The 17,394-nt window shown below is 51.8% G+C and overlaps 1 protein-coding gene across 1 annotated transcript; it reads left to right on the top strand.

Annotated features, from left to right (window-relative positions):
- The first annotated feature begins 18 nt into the window (after positions 1-18).
- On the top strand, positions 19-12,694 carry CLCN6 (chloride voltage-gated channel 6). Its single transcript, XM_077249675.1, has 23 exons — positions 19-194; positions 2,393-2,452; positions 3,783-3,848; positions 4,569-4,634; positions 4,843-4,909; positions 5,070-5,176; positions 5,253-5,379; positions 5,590-5,657; positions 5,825-5,883; positions 6,221-6,353; positions 6,536-6,649; positions 7,309-7,475; positions 7,551-7,677; positions 8,533-8,659; positions 8,742-8,895; positions 8,977-9,136; positions 9,560-9,666; positions 9,784-9,970; positions 10,288-10,445; positions 10,634-10,790; positions 10,876-10,983; positions 11,148-11,273; positions 11,855-12,694. The coding sequence occupies exons 1-23, from the start codon at positions 120-122 to the stop codon at positions 11,933-11,935; spliced, it is 2,601 nt and encodes an 866-aa protein (XP_077105790.1). The 5' UTR covers positions 19-119; the 3' UTR covers positions 11,936-12,694.
- Positions 12,695-17,394: the final 4,700 nt, after the last annotated feature.

Here is a 17,394-nt window from a genome sequence, read left to right as displayed (position 1 = left end):
ACAAGTTGATCACGTGAGCAGGCCTGGGCGTGTCCTGCGGGTGCCTCTCTCTAGGGGGGCTACTAGGGGCTGTGGTCATGTGACAGCCGCTGTGTGACAGGAGGGGGGGTCAGAGAAAGATGGCGACGTGCGGGGGCTCCGGGTGCTGCTGCTGTTGCTGCGGAGACCGGGAGAGCCGCACCCCGGAGGAGCTGGTGAGGCCCGGGGAGCAGGACATTGTTAACAGGAGGCGGGGCTGTGACTGCCGCCATTTATTGCCATGGTGATGGTTCCATTTGTCATCCTCATCCCACATAATGGCCAGATACATGGCCATCACATCCCATAAACTGCCCCTGTCACATCCCATAACCTGCCCCCCGTCACATCCCATAAACTGCCCCGGTCACATCCCATAACCTGCCCCGGTCACATCCCATAACCTGCCCCGGTCACATCCCATAACCTGCCCCGGTCACATCCCATAACCTGCCCCGGTCACATCCCATAACCTGCCCCCCATCACATCCCGTAACCTGCCCCCGTCACATCCCGTAACCTGCCCTCGTCACATCCCATAACCTGCCCCCCGTCACATCCCATAACCTGCCCCCCGTCACATCCCATAACCTGCCCCCGTCACATCCCATAACCTGCCCCCGTCACATCCCATAACCTGCCCCCGTCACATCCCTTAACCTGCCCCCCGTTACATCCCATAACCTGCCCTCGTCACATCCCATAAACTGTCACCCCTCCCGTCAAATCCCATAACCTGCCCTCTCACACCCGTACCCTGCCCCCATCACATCCCATAACCTGCCTCATCACATCCCATAACCTGCCCCCCGTCACATCCCATAACCTGCCCCCGTCACATCCCGTACCGTGCCCCCGTCACATCCCATAACCTGCCCCCATCACATCCCATAACCTGCCCCCGTCACATCCTGTACCCTGCCCCCATCACATCCCATAACCTGCCCTTGTCACATCCCATAACCTGCCCCCCGTCACATCCCATAACCTGCCCCCTATTTGTCATCCTTCTCTATCATCGTCTTCTCCGCTCGGCCCTGGACCCTTCTACCATCCACCGTCATCTGCAGAGTTTACCCCGCACGCCTCCATCCGGCCCCCCCGCACACCCCCATCCTGCGCCCCATCCTGCCCCCCGCACGCCCCCATCCTGCCCCCTTAGTGCCGTCTTACTGCACTGCAGCCCTATTATACTGCACCAGCCCCAGACGACCTTCTACAATCACTTGTTAAGTTTGTGCCGCTGATACCAGGAGACACAGCGTCCCCTAACAATGGCTGCCATGCTGGTGCCCAACAAGTGCCCCCCAAAATGCTGTTAAGTAGATGGTGTCCTTGGAGGTAGTGGTATCCAAGCAATGCTCCCAAAAATAATCCTGTGAAAGAGTGCCCCCAATAGTTATAGTGCCGGCCCCGTGCCCCCAATAGTTATAGTGCCGGCCCCGTGCCCCCAATAGTTATAGTGCCGGCCCAGTGCCCCCAATAGTTATAGTGCCGGCCCAGTGCCCCCAATAGTTATAATGCCGGCCCAGTGGCCCCAATAGTTATAGTGCCGGCCCAGTGCCCCCAATAGTTATAATGCCGGCCCAGTGGCCCCAATAGTTATAGTGCCGGCCCAGTGCCCCCAATAGTTATAATGCCGGCCCAGTGGCCCCAATAGTTATAGTGCCGGCCCAGTGCCCCCAATAGTTATAATGCCGGCCCAGTGGCCCCAATAGTTATAGTGCCGGCCCAGTGCCCCCAGAAATGATCAGTGTCCCAAACGGTAATACTGCCCCCCAAAAGTATCTCTCAGCCAGGATTCCTTTGTCAGTACTGGTCATCGGGTCGTTGCGCAGATTGTGAAGAAACGCTGATTTGCAGGATTTCTCAGAGACTTTCTTATGACTGACTAGATTTACAGATTCCGCACGAGTTCTGGGGGTCTTCATTCATTAGGTTTTATTGGAGCGGACCCCGACAGTCCACAGAACGACTGTTAAACTGGCGGCCACTTGATGTGCATCCTAGTGCTCGGCTGCATGTGGCCACCAACAGATCAGTACCAGTAGCCACTTGGCACCGGATAGGGGGGAACTTACTGATCCAGCAATGATAAGTGAGGTGTCTCTGTAAACAGCTGAGTGACCAATACCAGGTGTCGATAGCATAGCTTCCAAAATGGCTTCCAATGACAGTGTCTTATCTTCCTGTATACAGTAGGAAGGACAGCTCTGAAGCACAAACTGCTGCTCTAATAAGTAAAATACTGTGCAGAAATAGAGAAGACATTGGTCTCTTTTTTTGTTAAGTTAATAAACATCTAAAAAAAAAAAAAAAATAACAGGTTTTCCTTATGATGTTTCTAACTTTTACTTTTATGTTTGTCTTTCAGACTATTTTAGGGGAAACGCGCGAGGAAGATGAGGAGATCTTGCCCCGTAAAGATTATGAAGTAAGGATGTCTGATTTATTGAAGACACATAGGTGTGCCGTGTCCTTGTATACAACTTAGAGTAGGCACTTGGCACAAGGATATATCTACTCCTAAGTTCACAGTGTCTACCTCAGTTATATAGGCTGGATGTGAGGTCAGTGTGTCTCTCCCAGTAATACAGGCTGGATGTGAGCTCTGTGTGTCTCTCCCAGTAATATAAGCTGGATGTGAGCTCTGTGTGTCTCTCCCAGTAATATAGGCTGGATGTGAGCTCTGTGTGTCTCTCCCAGTAATATAGGCTAGATGTGAGGTCTGTGTGTCTCTCCCAGTAATATAGGCTGGATGTGAGGTCTGTGTGTCTCTCCCAGTAATATAGGCTGGATGTGAGCTCCGTGTGTCTCTCCCAGTAATATAGGCTGGATGTGAGATCTGTGTGTCTCTCCCAGTAATAAAGGCTGGATGTGAGGTCTGTGTGTCTCTCCCAGTAATATAGGCTGGATGTGAGGTCTGTGTGTCTCTCCCAGTAATATAGGCTGGATGTGAGGTCTGTGTGTCTCTCCCAGTAATATAGGCTGGATGTGAGGTCTGTGTGTCTCTCCCAGTAATATAGGCTGGATGTGAGCTCTGTGTGTCTCTCCCAGTAATATAGGCTGGATGTGAGCTCTGTGTGTCTCAGTAATATAGGCTGGATGTGAGCTCTGTGTGTCTCAGTAATATAGGCTGGATGTGAGCTCTGTGTGTCCCAGTAATATAGGCTGGATGTGAGCTCTGTGTGTCTCTCCCAGTAATATAGGATGGATGTGAGGTCTGTGTGTCTCAGTAATATAGGCTGGATGTGAGCTCTGTGTGTCTCTCCCAGTAATATAGGCTTGATGTGAGTTCTGTGTGTCTTTCCCTGTAATATAGGATGGCTGTGAGCTCTGTGAATATCCAGGATGTTGCTCTCTTTATGTACTCGTATATCAGCACAGCTTCTATCCTGCACTTATTTTATCTTCATGTGTTTTCCACCCATCTGCAACATGTTTTCTCTGCCCTCCGTGAGACTATGCATGCTTCCCCCCCTCATGCCATGAGTAGAGAAGGGGACAGCAGCCAGAGCGGTCGGATGCAGAAAGTTGCTTATCTTTGGATTTAGGAAGCAAAGAAACAATCCAATTCTATGAGATGTACATAGTCTTTATCTGCATCTTCACGATGATCTGTGGGAACTGCACAATAATTGGTCAGCAGCGTTGGTCCCGCTTCCTGAGGCTTCTCATACTTTTCTCTCGAGGCTTCTGTTGCTGTCATGTCTTCATCTTCTGTAGTGCACTCAGTAATCTGCCTTATTCCCTCTGTGCTGCAGAGTTTGGACTATGACCGATGCATCAGTGACCCCTACCTGGAAGTGCTGGAATCCATCACGCACAAGGTAACGTAATAAGGAGAGGCAGGATACCATCCATCCAGGGTGATACGAGAACGAGCACAGGTGGAGGTGGAGATTTGCCTTCATGAACCCCCAGCTCAGATCAATTAAGGTGTTGGCACCCCATAACAATGGATCATTAGTCCTTGGGTTGGGTCGCAAGAAACTAAGTATCGATGCTTAAAGTTTTAAATCACAGTGGAGTAATATAGCCTGGCAAAATTAGGAAGAGCTTGTATAATGTGACTGTCAGAGGCCTCAGTGGCGCTGCAGCCCTGGTGCCCCAACACACGTTTCACCCAGCTTCATCGGGGAATGTCATGGCAGGAGCGGTGAGCTAAGTATGTATAGGTGGACTTAATTGGCTGGAAACCAATTTAAAAAAAAAAACAACCCTGGGGTGTTTACTATTTGTGTCTTTGGTACTGGTATCATTATTATTTTTGATAATGGCGAAATCATTGTTGTGCTATTTTTTTTTAGGCTATTTTTTTTTTTACAGAATTGCTTAGATGCTGGTAGGCTAAAAAAAGGAAAAGCACAAGTGCAGATTGTTACAAGGTGTCTGTATACGTAGGTCTACACTGATACATTGTAACGCCCCCTCATCACACTGAGCAGGGCTAGGTCAGTGGGGACTTCCACCATTGCAGGCACTGAGCTTGCCCTCGTTATACTATGATTATGCTTTATTTCATCTGGCTTTTTTTCTTCTGTTGACAGAAGTCCCGGCGGTACGAGGCGCTGCGGTGGGTCATGGTGTTTGCGATCGGCGTGTGCACAGGACTGGTAACGTTCATGTTTTTATTTTTCAGTGGTTGTTTTTTTTTTTACAATTTGCACTGACTTCCCGATGGGTATCAGCCAGGCTGTGCTTTTGTACCACATAAGAGCAGAGATGCAGTATAAAGCATGGGAAGAAGGCAGATATGAAGACCCCTGTAATACGAGTCGGGTCGGTCACATTTCCCTCTGACATCTCTTCCTCTCTCCGCAGGTCGGCCTGTTTGTGGATTACTTTGTTCGCCTCTTTTCTCAGTTTAAGTTCAGACTGGTACAAGGCTGTATCCTTCCCCGAGATGCCAGAGGGGGCGCTATATTGGCCACCATTATCTCTGCAGACCCCATGGTTTTATATACCCAGGGGCTCTTGTGTTAAAGGGTCAGTGTTATCCAGTGCAGCCGTTTGTGGTGCATCTTAAGGTTTCCTTAACCCGGCGCCAGCTGTGGAGGAGTGCACGGACCGGGGATGTCTCGCCCTCTCTCTGCTAGAGCTTCTGGGATTTAACTTGACATTTGCCTTTATTGCGACGTTATTCGTCCTCTTACAGGTAATTTCTCAGAAGCCGTGAAGTATGGGGGGCGCTGAGGAGCGCAGGGTCTTATCCCAGTCTTTATGTTCTGTAGCCCGTGGCCGCCGGGTCTGGAATTCCTGAGATCAAGTGTTACCTGAACGGTGTAAAGGTCCCAGGGGTGGTCCGGCTCAGGACACTCGTCTGCAAAGCTCTGGGGGTCTTGTTCAGTGTGTCTGGAGGTAAGGACATGGCGTCTCTTGGATAACACTCAATGCCAGTCAGCTGCAGAAAAAGCTGGAGAGATATCGGGGCGGATTTACCGAAGCGATGAAGCCTGAATTCTGCTTAGCGCCACATGTTGTGCGCAGGACGGGTCATCAGTAGAATATGTTCGCGTATCCTCACCACTATTCTGTATATAACGCTCCATCACGTTCCTATGTTTTCAGGACTTTTCGTAGGAAAGGAAGGACCGATGATTCACAGTGGGGCCGTTGTGGGGGCAGGGTTGCCGCAGGTGAGATCCTCCGGATGCCACCAGACAATGTAATGATGGCCAGTGGTGATCTCGATCACATCCTTAAAGGGGTCCTCCGGCGCCGCTCACTTCTTCATGGGTCATTAGCGGCACTGATGATGGAGAATCCTGTTAATGTTTCTGACACCTCTGTATTTCCTTCTTAGTTCCAGAGTATCTCGCTGCAGAAGATCCGCTTTGACTTCCCTTACTTCCGCAGTGACAGGTGAGGTGTTAATGGTTTTGGCTGAGGGTGTTGTTACTTTGGGGTCTTTTGTCTCCGTGGACAGCTGTGCAGCCCGGCAGGGACTATCCACTGCCTCTTAGTGTATCAGGATATCCTATACGAGACCCCCTCTATGACCCAGGTCAGACGGCCACATTAAAGTATGGGCTTGATGCGACGCGTTCTATGGTCGCCCCCTTTTTATTTGGCCGCTTTGTAACACTATATGCAATGATCGTCAGCCCAGAGATGGCTGCGTGTCCGCTGCGCCCCATACCTGGGGGTTGTCATCTGCTCCCACCCGGGAAGATGCTGATGTCCTTTACTCTGTCTTCAGGGACAAGAGGGACTTTGTGTCCGCCGGAGCGGCTGCGGGGGTGGCCGCTGCTTTCGGTGCTCCAATCGGGGGGACGTTGTTCAGTTTGGAGGAAGGGTCGAGCTTCTGGAATCAGGGACTGACATGGAAAGTGGTGAGTATGATGTGTCCGGTGCGGGAAATGGGGGGATGAGGCTTCGGGGATCAGTGCTGGTTCTCCAGGTTCTATATACATTCTGGAATGCTGCCTGCCCTCTTTTATTGCTATATGTGTATATATATAATGTGTGTGGAGGAATCTAGCAGATCTGATTTGCCAATCTCTCTTCTCTCCAGCTCTTCTGCTCCATGTCCGCCACATTTACATTGAATTTCTTCCGATCTGGGATTCTGTTTTCAAGCTGGGGATCATTCCAGGTTCCAGGGCTGCTGAATTTTGGGGAATTTAAGGTGTGTATTCTATTAGTGGCATCATTATCTGTCAGTATTTAAAACGGATTGTTATGCAAAGCATTTTTTACTGTAATTTATACAATTTAAGCACACTTTATACTGTTTATCCCTATACTCCCAGATCTTGAGGTATATCCTGTATTATACCCCAGAGCTGCACTCACTATTCTGCTGATGCAGTCACTGTGTACATACATTACATTACTGATCCTGAGTTACATCCTGTATTATACTCCAGAGCTGCACTCACTATTCTGCTGGTGCAGTCACTGTGTACATACATTACATTACTGATCCTGAGTTACATCCTGTATTATACTCCAGAGCTGCAGTCACTATTCTGCTGGTGCAGTCACTGTGTACATACATTACATTACAGATCCTGAGTTACATCCTGTATTATACCCCAGAGCTGCACTCACTATTCTGCTGGTGCAGTCACTGTGTACATACATTACATTACTGATCCTGAGTTACATCCTGTATTATACTCCAGAGCTGCACTCACTATTCTGCTGGTGCAGTCGCTGTGCACATACGGTCAGACTTCTCTGTCAGTTCTTGGTTAGTCTCCGGGGTGACGCTCCCCATTAGGAGACTCCACGATCCTCGGGACATTTCTTATTGTTGTGATGTTTGTCCTTCTCCTTTCTTAGTGCTCGGACTCTGATAAGAAGTGTCACCTGTGGACGGTGGTGGATTTGGCCTTCTTCATTATTATGGGGGTGGTCGGGGGGCTGCTTGGAGCCACATTTAACTGCTTGAATAAAAGACTAGCGAAATACCGGATGAAGAACGTGCATCCCAAGCCCAAGTTGATCAGGTAACGGTGCCGCACGGCCAGAGTCCAGAGAATCCCCCTGTGTATGACGCCGTGACACCGCTCCTTCTCTTCCAGAGTCTGTGAGAGTCTCTTGGTCTCTTTAGTCACCACCGTCATTGTCTTTGTGTCATCGATGGTTCTGGGAGAATGTCGCTCACTGTCTCCCCCTACTGACTGGAATAACGGCAGCATCGCAGTGCAGGTACTCCATCATTATTGATATGGACAGGATCGGGGGTCTCTTTATTTTTATCCTTCTTATTCTCAGTCTTTCCTCTCATCCTGCACAAAAGGGTCTCTAGATATCTCGGTGTAGGCCCCCAGGTATCTTGACAAAGGCCCCCAGGTATCGCTGCATTTTTTTTTCTTGCCATCCTCCCACATATCTTGGTGTCTGTGGCACAGGCCTCCTACCTCCCAACAGATATCTTGGTGTCTGTTGCCCAGGCCTCCTACCCCCCACCAGATATCTTGGTGTCTGTGGCCCAGGCCTCCTACCCCCCAGCAGATATCTTGGTAACTGTGGCCCAGGCCCCCTACCCCCCACCAGATATATTGGTGTCTGTGGCCCAGGCCTCCTACCCCCCAGAAGATATCTTGGTGTAGGCCCTGTAGGTATCTTAGCTAGGACCCTCTGGCTATCTTGGCATTGGCCACCTCCCTCCTTATCTACTATCTCATCACTGGTCCCCCAGGTATCTGACCGCTGGCCGCTCCCCACCTTATCCCCCCTGACAATACCAGCACAGCTGAACCCTACATTCCGCCTCCCGATATCTCATCGCTGACTCCCCAGAGATTTTGCACCAGTTTCTCCTTTTCTATTTTTTAAGTCTCCTAATCTAATAAATGGCATAGCTGGGACCCCGACAAAATCACTCAAATGGTGGGGTCCTTTGTTAATGGAGCCGCAGTCATGCATGGTCTATAGGACAGCCGATGTCAGCCGGTCCGATTTCTCCATTCACATCCAGAGCTGTTTTCCGAATTCTGCTTTTTCCCCTAGAACAGTCGCTGATTCCCTCCCGATTTTCTTACTTGTCTTTGGTCGTGCCAGGTCTCTTCTGATGAAGTGAATTCCAGCATCAAAACCTTCTTCTGCCCTAACAACACCTACAACGACATGGCAACCCTGTTCTTCAACCCCCAGGAGTCGGCCATCTTGCAGCTCTTCCACCAGGACGGTCAGTGTGTGGATCCTCCCCCAGGTTGGCGCGGGGCCGTGTGCAGTGGTGTGAAGGCTCGTGTCCGTCTCTTGTGTTCCAGGCACTTTCAGCCCCGTCACTCTGTCTTTCTTCTGCTGTATGTACTTCCTCCTGTCCTGCTGGACGTATGGGCTGTCTGTCCCCAGCGGCCTCTTCGTCCCCTCCTTGCTTTGCGGCGCCGCCTTCGGTCGCTTGGTTGCAAACCTCCTGAAAAGGTAGAAAACACAGAGCAGCAGCGAGGTTTCGCCTCGTCCCGGCGCTTCTTCAGTCGGTCACTTTCTGTCTTCCTCTCCTAGTTACCTGGGCCTGACTCACATCTACTCCGGGACGTTTGCCCTGATCGGAGCGGCCGCCTTCCTGGGCGGTGTGGTGCGGATGACGATCAGCCTCACGGTCATCCTTATTGAATCCACCAATGAAATCTCCTACGGATTACCCATCATGATCACCTTGATGGTGAGGAGCGACGCTGCGTTATCATAATTCACATCGTGTCCTGTGCTCTAGTCACATCCAAAGCTGCATTCAGAGTTTTACTGCACCACGAGAGCTAACAGTTTGATCGCAGCTTCTGATGTGACGTGGGATCTTGTGTTTGTGGACAGCTTAAAGGGGATGTACAAGATACGAATAATGTGGTTGCGTTATTCCAAAAAATAGCACCACCCCTGTCCGCAGGTTGTGTGTGGTATTGCGGCTCCGCTCTATTGAAATGATAGGGATTGAGTTGCAGTATCACAAGCAACCTGTGCACAGTGGTGGCGCTGTTTTTAGAAGAGAGCATCCTCTTTTCAAGGATTTGACATGATTTGGCACGTGGCGCTCTGTCATTTCATGGCTGTAGTCGGACTCAGTCGCTGAGAACTTATTTCTTTTCAGGTCGCAAAGTGGACCGGCGATTTCTTCAACAAAGGCATCTACGATATTCACGTGGCGCTGAGAGGCGTCCCCCTGCTGGAGTGGGAGGCGGAGGAGGAGACGGACAAGTAAGGGGCTCCGTATGATGGGAGTTGTAGTTGTAGTCCTGCATAGGTGTCGGGTCGTTTTTGGTTCTGTTCTGGGTGGAGAATGTCCCCATTGGTGACAGACTTGTGTGACCGCAGATTGAGGGCCTGCGACATCATGGAGCCCAATCTGACCTACGTGTACCCCCACACTCGGATCCAGTCTTTGGTCAGCATCCTGCGGACCACCGCCCATCACGCCTTCCCCGTGGTGACCGAGAACCGAGGGAACGAAAAGGAGTTCATGAAGGGAAACCAACTGATCAGCAACAACATCAAGTTTAAGGTGGAGACGCCTGCGATGGGGTCACGTGGGGCTGCCTTATACCCGGGGGGTCACAAATCTCCGCTTGCTGGAGGTGCACGTGAACAGCCATTGTTACAATGTCCCCGCTGGGCCGGTTTGTGGCACAGCCTGCGGATAGTTTGTATGAGATGGGAATACCCGGTGCATTGGAACGATGACATATAGGCGCACACCCGGCCGCCCCTTTAAGCTTTTCCTTATGTAACATTAGACATTCCCTTTATGGTTAAGTTAGGACTCGCCTGGTCTGAAAATGAAGGTTGCTCTAATCCAGACTATTGTCCTTCTGTTTCTAGAAGTCCAGTATCCTGACCCGCGCCGGCGAGCAGAGGAAGAGGAGTCAGTCCATGAAGTCCTACCCGTCCAGCGAACTGCGGAACATGTGTGACGAGCAGCTGACCGCCGAGGAACCGGCCGAGAAAGAGGATATGCTGCAGCAAATGCTAGAGCGGAAGTAAGAAATGTCACCCCCTACCTGGTGGGCAGTGTGGCCGTGTTCATCCTGTCCTGCCTGATGCATGAGCACAAGTGATGAGTAGTGGGGGGATGTCCTGGTGTGAGCCATTAATAGTGGTCCCCCAGCTCCTAGGAGGAAGTGAGGACACATAATCATTATAACCCATGGCGTTCCTGTGCCTCCAGGTACACCCCGTACCCGAACCTGTACCCCGACCAGTCCCCCAGTGAGGAGTGGACCATGGAGGAGCGCTTCCGGCCTCTGACGTTCCACGGCCTCATCCTGCGCTCGCAGCTGGTCACCTTATTAGTGAGGGGCGTCTGTTACTCTGAGACGCAGTCTGTAAGTCTTGTCGTTTCTGCGCCCGTCTGTGACTCCGTGTCGGGTTACTCTTTATGACCTTCCATGGACCCTTCCGTTTTTGTAGAGCGCCAGCCAGCCGCGTCTCTCCCACGCCGAGATGACAGAGGATTATCCCCGGTACCCCGACATCCACGACGTCAACCTGACGCTCCTCAATCCACGGATGATTGTGGTAAGACTCGGACGCCATATGCCGTTCTGCCACAAGGTGGCACTGTGCCACACGCAGAAGCATCTGTCAGAAGGGGGCGCTGCTTTATGGGGGCAGCAGGAGATGATGGCAGAATGTGGCCTTTGTCTGCATTTCTTCTGTGACTTCCTCTCCTTGTGTCGCAGGACGTCACTCCCTACATGAACCCGTCACCGTTCACGGTGTCGCCGAACACCCACGCCTCCCAGGTGTTTAACCTGTTCCGAACCATGGGCCTGCGGCACCTGCCCGTGGTGAATGCGGTGGGAGAGGTAAGTGATCGGGGGGTACTAACTTTCACATGTTTGTTATGGAAGAGTTGCTGGACAGTGTCACAGCAGCGGTTACAGGCGTCGAGCGTGACCCATAGTGGTGGTCTCGCACATCAGGTTGTTGGCTGGCCTGTCATTTAGTGTTTGCAAGGCGGAGGTCTAATTGGAAAACCCCTTTAAATCTTGGACCTGATTAGGCCGGTGTACTTACTGTGAATTCCATGTCAGAACAGTTACATGATCCCGATAAGCTCATAAAATGCCCGTTTTCATTATCAGGCGCTATTTGTGAATATAGGGCAGGAAAACGTTGTAAAGGGATTGTACAGGGCCGAGGTCTTAATGAATTTAATAGTGCACGCAGTTTGTATAGAAAAATCTGGTGACGGATCCGCTTTCATGGCGGAAATAAAATGCACAGAATATGGTAAAGTTGGTCTGCCGATGCATTCCAGAAAGCAGAGGACCCCTGTAACTTGTGCTCTTACTTTACAGTTTCTGAGCGTCATTTTTAATCTTGCAGTACCTGATTTTGAACAGTAGGTGGCAGCAAACTCCTGTGTTATGATTTCCCTCTGCAGATTGTGGGAATAATCACTCGGCACAATTTAACCCACGAATCCCTGCAGTCGCGGCTGCGGCAGCACTACATGACGTCCTGATGCCGCCGTCCTGCCTGAACTAGGAACTCGTCAAGTAACTGGAACCCCAGGTCCGCCGGGTGGTTGAGCTTTCCAAAGACTCCTCGTGGGACTTCTGCCATAATGAAGACGCGCTCCTCACCCTGCACCGTCAGTTACCTCCATCTATAAGTACTGGGATGTACCCTGGGTGCAAGTTACAGTCTGCTCCGGCCTTAAAGGGACACTGCACCCTCCCCCTGCAGCAGCCGCAGCCATAAACCAATGGCTTCCTTCGTGACAGAAGGACCGTATTCGCAGAGCCGTTCATTCCGGTGTGTGTGCAGCCATCCCTGTCGTTCGTCGGCCGTTGCAAAACTACAACTCCCATCCTGCGTCCTGCTGGGAGTTGTAGTTTGGCAACAGCTGTCGCCTCCCAGGCGCTGCTCTATGTACTGCTGAGCACGGAGAAGCCTGAAGTTGTCCTGTGCATGAATAATGGCTGCGCAGCTGCAGAGCTGGATGCATATTGTATCTCCAGGCACTGTTCTTAAAGGGGAAGTCCAGGTCCATTGCTACCTGTGCAGAATGTCCATGCTGTCCTTGCATTGCTTGGCTTATTGCACAGCAGCAGCCGCCGCCATTCATGTGACATCCCGCGTTCTCCAGCGTCGCTCCAGGTCATTTTCTGTCCCCTGTAAATGAAGCATTCCCGCTCTCTTGGGGTCCTAGTACTTGGGCAGAATTCAAGGGCATTCTGTGATTTGTAGTTCAGTAAAGCCTGTATTTTTGGTTTGCTGTTAAAGGGGTGGTCCAGAACTTTTACATTGAAGGCCTTCAATCAGCGGAACAGTCCCAGACAACCCCTTTAAATGTTTCCAGGCACCTACCCCAGGCTGAGAACACTTCAAAGGGTATGCTCATCTCACTCAGTGTTATCTCCGGGGGTCCGATCTCTGGGACCACCACCCGTACTGAGCATAAAGGGGCCGCAGCGCTGTGTCCCCTTCACAAGTTCTCCAGGCTGGGAGCGTCACCCAGATGAAGCCATTCTGTGGCGGATGGAAGCCACTTCCCGTGCAGAAATTAAACTGACCGTGGGGTCTGAGAAATGAGACCCCCGTTCATTCCTAGCAATGCACTTATTGACATGCGGACACCCTTTAACCCATTGCTGGCCGCACATTCCCTGGGCTCTCGGCATGGGAACAGAGTTGTAGGACTCTACCGGGCCTTTAAGTGTATAGTCAGAGATATGAGCTGGCGTCTGATAACCCGGTTATCGCGCTACTCGCCCTCTAAGGCCGCGGCTATGTCAGCGCTTCAGTGGTGGAAGACGGGATGTGCGGGGTTGGGGGCGACTTTCCGTAATGTCTGTGAGCTCTTCAGGCCGCGGCGGGCGCCATTATCGCTCCAGTCGTGGATTTGTTACATTTTGGACCAGCACTTTTTTTCTTTATAACAGCAGAATATTTATTTTTTGCTGAAATGTCATAAATCCGTCCTCTGACTCGCTGCCACTGGTCAGACATTGATATTAACCCTGACGAGCCTGGATAGATTATCACTCGGACACCAACCAAACCAATCAACAGGGGTCCCAAAGTCACCTGTGTGAATGGAGTGGTGGTCCCATGTGCGCTCCATGGGCCTGGGACTCTGTCTTGGCTCCGTTCACACAGAGTCTTTGGGATCAGTGGGGGTCCGGTGTCCATACATTTCTCCCCGACCCTGTGGATAAGTGATCCAGGTGCTGTTACGTAGGTGCCCCCCGGTCTTGTAGCTGCCACCCGTCCCGGTCTTGTGGCTGCCGCCCGTGCCGGTCTTGTGGCTGCCGCCGGTCCCGGTCTTGTGGTTGCCGCCCGCCCTGGTCTTGTGGCTGCCGCCTGCCCCGGTCTTGTGGCTGCCGCCCGTGCCAGTCTTGTGGCTGCCCCCCGGTCTTGTGGCTGCCGCCCGTGCCGGTCTTGTGGCTGCCGCCCGTGCCGGTCTTGTCGCTGCCGCCCGTCCCGGTCTTGTGGCTGCCGTCGGTCCCGGTCTTATGGCTGCCACCCGTGCTGGTCTTGTGGCTGCCACTGGTCCCGGTCTTGTGATACCGCCCGTGCCGGTCTTGTGGCTGCCGCCCGTCCCGTCCTCGCCATTCTCGCTCATGTAACCATGTAGTGATAATAATGAACCACTAATTACTCCTTTGCACTAATCGTCGTTCTCATCGTTTGTTCGTTTCCTCGTGTAGATTTATTTTTGTATTTAATTTAATTTGCCATTCATCAGTATTTTCCGCGCCCGTCTCCAGCTCTGGATCCGGCGCCCGCGGTGCGGCTGTAACGCTTCTCCAAACTCCACCAGAATTGTATCATCCTAATAAACCTCCAGTAACTTCTGTGCTTTTCTCGTACTGATTTTTGGGTTTTCTTCTCCATTCACATCCTCAGCGGCGCATGATGGTTGGATGAAGTGAGACACATTTATTGGTTTCCATTCACTGACAGCAATCAGATCTATAAACAAAGCTATGAAATCGGCTAACCTTTGTTGCAGCTACTATGCACTGAGAAAATCTCTGCTTGCTGTCAATGACTGGAAACCTTTATCATCATGAGCTGCTCCCCTGGGGTGCAGAGGTAAAGACTAGGGATAAGTGGACCCGGGAAGGTCAAGTTCAGTCGAGCTTTAATCCAAAGTTCGGTTACCGGATCTTGACCCCCGAGCCCATATAGGTCAGTGGGGACCTGAACTTTAAAATGGTCGTAGTAAAGGCTAGGGGGCTGCAAAATGGGGGTAAGAGCAGGACAATTGCCCTGCAAACAAATGTGGATAGGAAAACGACTTAAAATAACATAGAATAAAAAAATAATCTTTAACCCGCAGTTTGAGGTCCATGTGGAGCGGTGCCTTGTGTGTGTACTTTACTTGTTGATAAATAAGGGGAACCCCATGTCATTTTTTTATTTTTAATGTCCAGCCAAGGGAAAGCACACACCTGTGAGCTTGTTTTATTATGCTGGGAAGGGGCCAATATCAGCCCCAAGTTGTCTGTTTTGCCTTTTGCTGGTTATTAAAAAACCCTAAAAAATGACATGAGCCCCCTCCCCTATTTTTTAATAACCAGCTAAGACAAAGCAGACAGCTGGGGATTTATATTAATAGGCTGGGAAAGGTCATGGATATTGGCCCTTTCCCAAACACCAGCCCTAAGCCGAACCAGAAATGTTGCATCCATTAACTTTAGCCTCTTCCCAATTTCCCTTGTGTGTTGGCAATACGGGTAATGGTTTTTGGAGTTGACGTTAGCTGTATAATGTCCGCTGTCACCAAGCCCAGAGATTAGTAAGGGAGAGGTGTCTGTCAGACACCCTCATTACTAACCCTGTATTTTGTGTCTTTCTATGTGAATAAAGACTCTCCGATATTCCCAGATTTACCCATTTATTATTAACCACTAATCCTGGAGCTCCGACTTAATCCATGATACATTCAGCGATTCTCTGCTGCAATCTATGGAGCGTCGTTCTGAGGTGGGGCTTCACAGGTCACTCGCTGTCAAGTTTCGCCCATGGGAGAATTTAGAGAATTGCTGGACCGTGGGGGAACCACAATGGATTACGTAGAGCTGCAAAGATTGACCTCAACCCCAAAATCCCATTAGCCCAATTCCCACTGCACCAGGAAAATCGGGAAGAGCCAAAGTTAAGGGACAAAATTTGGGCACCTAATGGATGGCCCTTCTCAACTTATTACTATCAGCCCGTAGCTGTCTGCTTTCCCTTAGCTGGTTATTAAAAAACTAAAAAATGGGTGACCTAATGTAATTTTTTTTAAATTATTAATTTTACATTGTCCCTACGCTAATCAGAGGAAAAAGCGGCCTCATCCGTGATCCGGTGTTTATACAGACTGGGTCACGTGTTGCGCAATGTCAATACTTGGCTCTGGAAGTGCCCACTGCCTAAAAGCTTTATTCACTGCAGAACTCGAAGAGTTAAATGGAGATCTGTGAAAAAGTCCATATTGGGAATTCGGTACCAGACACTAGATAACTGTATGAACCCCGAACTTTACAGTTCGTGTTCACTCATCCCTACTAATGACCACAGCCGCAGAGCCGACACTACGTCAGGGCCGGGGTGCGGAGATAATGACCACAGCCGCAGAGCCGACACTACATCAGGGCCGGGGAGCAGAGGTAATGACCACAGCCGCAGAGCCGACACTACATCAGGGCCGGGGTGCAGAGGTAATGACCACAGCCGCAGAGCCGACACTACGTCAGGGCCGGGGTGCGGAGATAATGACCACAGCCGCAGAGCCGACACTACATCAGGGCCGGGGTGCAGAGGTAATGACCACAGCCGCAGAGCCGACACTGCATCAGGGCCGGGGTGCAGAGGTAATGACCACAGCCGCAGAGCCGACACTGCATCAGGGCCGGGGAGCAGAGGTAACGACCACAGCCGCAGAGCCGACACTGCATCAGGGCCGGGGTGCGGAGATAATGACCACAGCCGCAGAGCCGACACTACATCAGGGCCGGGGTGCAGAGGTAATGACCACAGCCGCAGAGCCGACACTACATCAGGGCCGGGGTGCAGAGGTAATGACCACAGCCGCAGAGCCGACACTGCATCAGGGCCGGGGAGCAGAAGTAACGACCACAGCCGCAGAGCCGACACTGCATCAGGGCCGGGGAGCAGAGGTAATGACCACAGCGGCAGAGCCAACACTACATCAGGGCCGGGGTGCAGAGTTAATGACCACAGCCGCAGAGCCGACACTGCATCAGGGCCGGGGAGCAGAGGGAATGACCACAGCTGCAGAGCCGACACTGCATCAGGGCCGGAGCGCAGAGGTAACGACCACAGCCGCAGAGCCGGCACTATATCAGGGCCGGGGAACAGAGGTAATGACCACAGCAGCAGAGCCGACACTACATCAGGGCCGGGGAGCAGAGGTAATGACCACAGCAGCAGAGCCGGCACTGCATCAGGGCCGGGGCGCAGAGGTAATGACCACAGCAGCAGAGCCGGCACTGCATCAGGGCCGGGGCGCAGAGGTAATGACCACAGCCGCAGAGCCGACACTACATCAGGGTCGGGGAGCAGAGGTAACGACCACAGCCGCAGAGCCGACACTACATCAGGGCCGGGGAGCAGAGGTAATGACCACAGCCGCAGAGCCGACACTGCATCAAGGCCGGGGAGCAGATGTAATGACCACAGCCGCAGAGCCGACACTGCATCAGGGCCGGGGAGCAGAGGTAATGACTACAGCCGCAGAGCCGGCACTGCATCAGGGCCGGGGAGTAGAGGTAATGACTACAGCCGCAGAGCCGACACTACATCAGGGCTGCGGAGCAGAGGTAATGACCACAGCCGCAGAGCCGACACTGCATTAGGGCCGGGGAGCAGAGGTAATGACCACAGCCGCAGAGCCGGCACTGCATCAGGGCCAGGGTGCAGAGGTAATAACCACAGCCGCAGAGCCGACACTACATCAGGGCCGGG

This window comes from Ranitomeya variabilis, chromosome 4 (genome assembly GCF_051348905.1).
Source record: "Ranitomeya variabilis isolate aRanVar5 chromosome 4, aRanVar5.hap1, whole genome shotgun sequence".
In the NCBI taxonomy this organism is placed as follows: Eukaryota; Metazoa; Chordata; class Amphibia; order Anura; family Dendrobatidae; genus Ranitomeya; species Ranitomeya variabilis.
The sequence above is the reverse complement of the archived record's forward strand: the minus strand, read 5'-3'. Positions and strand labels throughout refer to the sequence as shown.